Below are 7,194 nucleotides of genomic sequence, written 5' to 3' on the forward strand. Positions count from 1 at the left end.
TTACTTCCATTCCCTGCTCAGAACATAGAATTCGGATAATAGTTAAACCGATTCTACATAAAACGCAGAACGCGGATCGCAAATCGCAAACTTGTCACTGAGACGTTTACCTTAAATGAAATCTGTTTTTCTATCAAAAAAATCCGAAAAAAACGTGTTTTCATAATGACGTTATGTTTATCAATTGCGGTTGGTACTAAATAATTTTGTTTTAACTGTTCTTTTCTATCATCCTAATTTAAAATTTTGACAATAAACAAAATTTCGGCAGTCTGATTATTAATATAAATAATAAAGATGATGCCAATGTAATTTAATAACATACAAATAAAAGCCTTTATATGTTGCGCAATTTTAAAATAATTTTTTGTCTATTGAAAGTGACATGGGTTTCTTTCCTATGGTTGTTGTTTTAAAACTCTCATACATAAATTATTTAAAAAATTATATGAAAATATTTTTTATCTAATATGCGTTTACTATTAAATTGATTACTTATTTCAGAAATAAAAACGGTAATCATTTACAATAGAGGACCCTCCCCAGTGATCTTGACCTTGACATATGTCATAACCTTGAATCAGCTCCAAGTTTTAACTGTCGCTCGTTATTAGTTTTAAAATTATTAACAATCAAATCTAGTAATTATTTGTCTGCTTTATATGAAAAGTCAGATAACTAAGCAGCGGGTGAAAAGTACAGAATGGACCGATTAATACGACTTTCCACGCGAAGTGAGTTCCACCTCACCTCCCTCCTGCCAAGGGCCATCCGACTTTCCACGCGAAGCGAGTTTCAGCCTACCATCCACATGTCAAGGGGCGCTCGACTTTTCACGCGAAGCAAGATCTATCTGAATGAAAAGTCGTACCCTTGTTGGCAAGGAAGGAGGTGGGGTGAAATTCGCTTCGCATGGAAAATTGAACGCTCCTAAGCAGGGGAGAAGGTGGAGTGGGACTCGCTTTGCGTAGAGAGTCGTAAAATATATTTTAAAGCAGAAAATTTCTAATACAAGGAGTGTTAAGGCTCAAGTGATACAATTAAATGAAAAAAAGCCTTGAGCCAACACAGGTTCGTATGTAAAAAAATGTTTATTAAAATCTAAATGTTTTGAACACAATATTTTGGTCATCTTCAGTAATAAACTGACGTAATATAAATTGTACAATATTAAAATAAGTCGCTAGGTAAAATTACAATAATAAAGATGTGTCCAAATTCAAAATCTTAAAATGTTATAGTATTTGTTTAAATATTGTGTACGTGAGTCAATCGATAAAATGATACCATTACTATAGTAATAAAAATTCTAATAAGCAATGACCTTAACATTACAATTAAATGTAAACTTACATATCGGCTGTACATACTTTAGTAGGAGAACAAAGCGTAGCATTATGAAGGTCCGTTATCAATTAATGTACAAGAACAAATGAGGAAATTTCTGTTTTATATAGTGAAAAAGAGACATCATTTTTCAAATTTTTTTGGTAATAACTTTTTAACGAATAACGAGCGAGTTACAATATGACTAAAACTTGTTGAAGGTCACTCAGGATCATAACCATGATAACATATGTCAAGGTCATTGGAGGGGGGAGGGTCCCCTAATGTAAATAATTACAAAAAAAGCTATGAAAAAAAGGAAAAAACGGGATTTGAACTTGAGACCTACAGTGTTCCGATCTCGTACCTTATGAGCTCGATTACATCAATTTCTCGAATTTCGAGTTTATGAACGAGGTATATAACGCGCATAAAAAATCATAAATAATTAATATTTCGTAAACTGTCACGTTTTGACATGATTTATATTATTTTGGATTAATGGGAGGGGTATACAATTTATTAAAACTTAAACAACCCTTCGCCTTTTATTGATACACGCTGAGCGGCAGAGATTGTTGAGAAAGTATTTTCGATCGTTTGAAACAAGCGATTAGAGCGAAGACGTTCTCTCGCTGTCTCGTTTGCCAACGCGCCGAAGGCGAGCACACAGACATGGACTCGTGCTTGTATGTGTATCTACCGATTATCAAGTTGCCGACTTGTGACGCTGATCGCGTACCTAATTTCTATCACTGATTCTGTATCGTTACCATTAGCGCGGAGTTTTAGTTGATTGTAAGTATTCAGGAGCTAAACCGACTAAATCATATAATTATTGTATAACAATTATTTTCTTCCTCTTTTACTGGTTTGAAAATCCTTTTTCAGGATTAAAGTATACGCATTAATACGTGTCTGTGAGATGGCGAGAAAAATTTCAAAATCGAGATCTTCTTTACTATTTTTTAGTCCAATATGGCGCTCTAGAGCTGTCACATCATGACATTTGCTTCGTATAAAAGCTGTAAAATCTGTACTTACGAAATAGTAGTCCACAGACTAGTAGTTTGCAGAAAGAAACAACGTGGAATTCTTAAAATTGAACTTAGACTAATTAAAACTAAAATTATTATTATTTATGTATAAATTAAAACTAAAATTATTATTATTTATGTGTATATGTGCGTGAGCTATTGATGTGTAGTAATATATATGTATAGTGATGTGTCAATGACACGTAAATCATTTGTGTGTAAGTGCCAGTTACAATATGACTAATCGTCTTCAAGATTTCCCTTAAGAAACGTTCAATTAAATTTATCTTTACTTCCGCTCACTATCTCTTTTTAAAGTAAGAATGTGTTACGTCTCCAACAAATTGCATAATTTGGCGCACTCTGTCGAGTGCAATAAATTTTTTTCGCAATGTCATGATAATCATTATAAAGTATTAACTGTTTCTTGCAAATTAAAAAAAAATAAAGCTTTTTACGATTTTTTGTTGCGGAGATGCGACGTATCAAAGTTACCTATATATTTTTTTTTAGTTACCTCCAGCATTAGGATTAATCGATGCGCATCAAGAAGAGGTTGCTACTCGAATTTTGCACATCATATGCGTATGTGCATATGTGTGTACGTATGGGTATGTGTGCGTATGTGTTGAGATTGACGCGTGAGTACACTTATACTTCAAAATCTCGTACTCCCGTCTCATCTTCGAATGATTTCTTATAAATGCATGTATTATATATTGATGTAAGCTCTAAGTGAAACCTGACGAACTTTTTATCATATACGGCGCTGCTTCTAGTTCTTAAAGATCCGTTAGCAGTCTTTCAAAAACTTCATAGCTTCCTTCCGATCATCTCACACTGAACAATAACTCGAATAAATTTAAACTGACGTAAGCACTGTACCGCAAGTGCTGTTAAGCCGGGAGCACATAGAAAAACGTAAGTCCGTAAGACGTAATCAGTAAGGAAATCGTAACATTGGATTCGCTACTGGCCTTATGGTCTCTGCTGTGATTGGTCAATTCACTTACTGCTTGCGTGTTACGGCCTTACGTCCTTGTATGTGTCATGAGCTTTAGTATTTTTAATTACGGTTTATATCTACAGTATTATTTTTACTGGAGTTTAAATCCGACATACTCGTATGTAGGATGTGATGAAAACAACTTTGAAGGAATTATCAATGAGAAATAGTACTACACCGAATATGGCGAGAAATTCCTCGGGCCACATTAATATATAAGTTACATTAATATATAACAAGAAATTATACGAAGACGAGGCGGGAATACAAGATTTTAAAGCGTAAAATAGAACTAAGAGCCTCTCCCAACATGCACGCACATGATTTTTGACAAAATGCTTGTGTAAATAGAACGGATTAAAGTCAAAAAATCTTATACAATTTTGCAATTTTTGCAATAATTAACAGAAATTTATTACGAAAATAAATCGCCGAATGCACGTAGTCGTTCGATCTACCAAATTTGCGAAGATACGATCGTTCTACGCGTGAAGGTGTTTTCTTTCCACTTGTATGATGCTATTGTCGCTTGTAGTAAACAACTCCCCAATTTATGATGCTGAGCGATTATGAGTCCTATCTCGCTGCGCATTTGAATTTAGCAGTAGACTGAGAGAATACGCGCTCATTCTGTGATCTTTAATAATTAATTTCTCTAGTTAACTATTGCAAAAATTGTGAAATGGTACAGAATCCTTCAACTCAGTTTATTCTGCTCTATCTGCACGAGTATTTTGTAAAAAATTATGGGACACTTTATATATACCGTACCTTGAAAAGTCACCTTGGATCGCGTTCTCTTTGGTGTATTTTTTGAAATTTTGGAGAAAGTCGATGGAGGATGTACGTGTGTTGGAGAAGATGGCATCGAGGACCATGTCGGACGTGGTGTGGAAGTCGCAACCGGAACTCTCCACGTGTCGAGGGATGCCGCTGTCGCTCTCCAGGAATGCCTTCGCGGAGGACCCCCAACAACTTCGAGACCGGGCGACGGTATCGATGTTAGAGAGCCGCGATATCGCGAAGAATACAGATCAGTTGATAACCGACAGTCACAGGGACTTGGCAGACCTGTTGTGGGATTGCAACGAAGCCAATATCCAGCAGGAGAGCCTAAGGACTCGCGTCTATGGGCTTCCGATGTACGGAGGCTACAGCCGCGTGAACTAAAACACGTCTAAAAAAGGAAAATCATTAAACTTAATTATTCACGGATTCTTTAGGAAATCTAAAATTCACTTCTATGAAGTTTTTCAATCAATGATTCAAAATTTTCGTATTTCCTCTTATTAATCCTTTTTATTGTAAATAAACTTTGAATTAACTTAACCCTCAAAAAAATAAACTATAAAATATTCATAAAAAATATTAATACAAATAAACGAAGAAGCCAATATTCAATCAAAATAGATGTTGGCATCTAATATTTTTGCGTCAATTTTACGATTTCCAATTTAAATAAATTGCGCATTGTGATATTATATATTCTAGCTTCAATGGAGTAGTGATCCAAATGTAGCACTGTATTACAAAAATGACAAATAATCGATATATGTGAAATTGCGCTTAGACATATGATTTCAATAAGATGGATGTTCGTGCAATACTAAACACTATGGCTCGTATTCAGATTGCGCTTTTATCTCTAAAATGCTATAATATGCGTAACGTAAAGTATAATATGTTAGCGCGCTAACATTGTTGTAAGCGCGTTCTAAGTACGGGTCTATGTTTCCTAACAAATGAATAGGCAAATACGGTCTAATCAATTATTCACCTCGATTACCAGACTTTACCGTACTTGATTATTATTTCTGGAGAAGGATAAAGGTATGACTTCACAGATATATATATCCAGATATTTCCCCCTACTTCCATCAGTACACCTGGTAACAGAGTGGGAGAAAAATCCAAATTTCAATGTTTCGAATCTCGCTGCAAACGACTTCTATCGGCTACATTTTCATATAGAGCGTGAGATATCTAGGGGTGAATATCGTTCCGATATTCGCTGCCAGTGCTGAAAATTTATACCGCATGTAACATATACTATATAGTTTCATCACTGGCAGTAAATATCGGAATGTACCCTAAATATAGTCGGTTTGAAAGGTAAACGTTAAGAAGACTCTGTCCACCTCAAATTTTGATAAAAATACACTGAATCGATATGCTTTCGCATGAAAATAAAGATTTGACAAAAAAGGGAAGGCCACTGTACTTTATGAATCGAGATATTGATTGTCAAAGTTGACAACTATTCAAGATAGGAAATCGGTCACAATAGTGGTTCACTGCTTTAAAAACACAAATTCACTGCTTTAGCAGATTGTTAATGCCGAGAATGTGTTTTTAAAGCAAAAAGTTTCAAAATTTGTATTTTTTACGTATATCCAATGTACATATACTATAGTTTGATAGATCATATTAAAACAGGTTAGGAAGCGAATCGAGAGGAAAGCTTGAAAAACACTAAAGATGCGATTAAGCACACTTTATTGTAGATACAACGCAATATAAATTCAGACAGCTTATATAAACAATAATAAGATTTTATTCGGACCGACAAGAATTAAACACTAAGTATAAGAATATTCAAGCATATGACGGTCAAAGCTAGATCTTTTTTGCCTAAACAATTCCCAGTAGATTATTTATATCCATATATATGTACATGCATATATATCATATTTTTGTAGTTATTCAAACTGCGCGCCAAAATTTTTCCGGACTCTATCTAACACAATTAAACTCCTGCAATAATATCACAAGTTAAATTAAATTGACAATGTGCTAAAAAAAACTTTAAATAAATTTATTGCGAAAAATATTACCTCGGCCGGGACTTGAACCCGGACCTCTTGTAATCCGTACGAGCGTCCTAAGCCATTCCATATATATTATTGCAGTAGTTTAAATGCATTAGATAGAGTCCAGAAAAATTTCGGCGCGCAGTTTGAATAATTACAAAAATATGATATATATGGATGTACATACGAGGGTCGTCTGAAAAGTTTTGAGCCTCATCATGAAGATGGCGTTACTCGTCAAAGTCATTCTGGTATTATAATCGTGATACTTACGAAAGATATCTGTGACAATTGTGGCCACTTTGGACGTTCAGTTCTTGTTTGACAATCATTTGTGTCGTCATTTTGTAAAAATGAAAAAAATTGAATATCGTGCTATAATTAAACTCTTGCATTTGAAAGGCAATACGTCTACGCAAATTAAAGCCGAGTTGGACGCTGTTTACGGGGACTCTGCCCCATCATTTGCCACCGTGAAAAGATGGGTAGCTGAATTTAAACGTGGTCGTACCAGCTTAGCTGATGACAAGCGTTCAAGACGGCCAACAACTGTGACCACCACCGATAACATCGAAGAAATTCATCAAATGATAATGGACAACCGTCGAATTAAGATTAGGGAGATAGCAGAGGCTGTTGGCATATCAAAAGAACGTGTTTGTCATATATTGACTGAAGAATTAGGCATGCGTAAGTTAATCGCGCGTTGGGTGCCGTGCTTGCTCACTCTGAATCAAAAACGCATTCGAATGAACATTTCTAAGGTCCTGTTGAAGCGGTTTAAGCGAAACGAGTCGGATTTTTTACGTCGATTAATAACGGTTGATGAAACTTGGGTCCACCACTTCACTCCTGAAACGAAAGAACAATCAAAACAGTGGGTTGCGAAGGGTGAACCTGCTCCGAAGAAAGCGAAGACGGTTTTATCGGCGGGAAAAGTGATGACGACTGTTTTTTTGGGACAGTCATGGAATTGTGTTGATCGACTATCTTGAAAAAGGTAAAACAATAACAG

General features: G+C 35.3%; 1 protein-coding gene across 1 annotated transcript in view; it reads right to left on the reverse strand.

Annotated features, from left to right (window-relative positions):
• Positions 1 to 7,194, reverse strand: part of LOC108761179 (uncharacterized) — a 60,420-nt gene that overhangs the window by 41,907 nt on the left and 11,319 nt on the right. The window contains exon 4 of the mRNA XM_018507586.1: positions 4,141 to 4,546. Within this exon, the coding sequence (XP_018363088.1) occupies positions 4,141 to 4,546 (406 nt within the window). The remainder of the gene's footprint in view (positions 1 to 4,140; positions 4,547 to 7,194) is intronic.

Source organism: Trachymyrmex cornetzi, unplaced genomic scaffold (genome assembly GCF_001594075.2).
Source record: "Trachymyrmex cornetzi isolate Tcor2-1 unplaced genomic scaffold, Tcor1.1 scaffold242, whole genome shotgun sequence".
NCBI classification, from domain to species: Eukaryota; Metazoa; Arthropoda; class Insecta; order Hymenoptera; family Formicidae; genus Trachymyrmex; species Trachymyrmex cornetzi.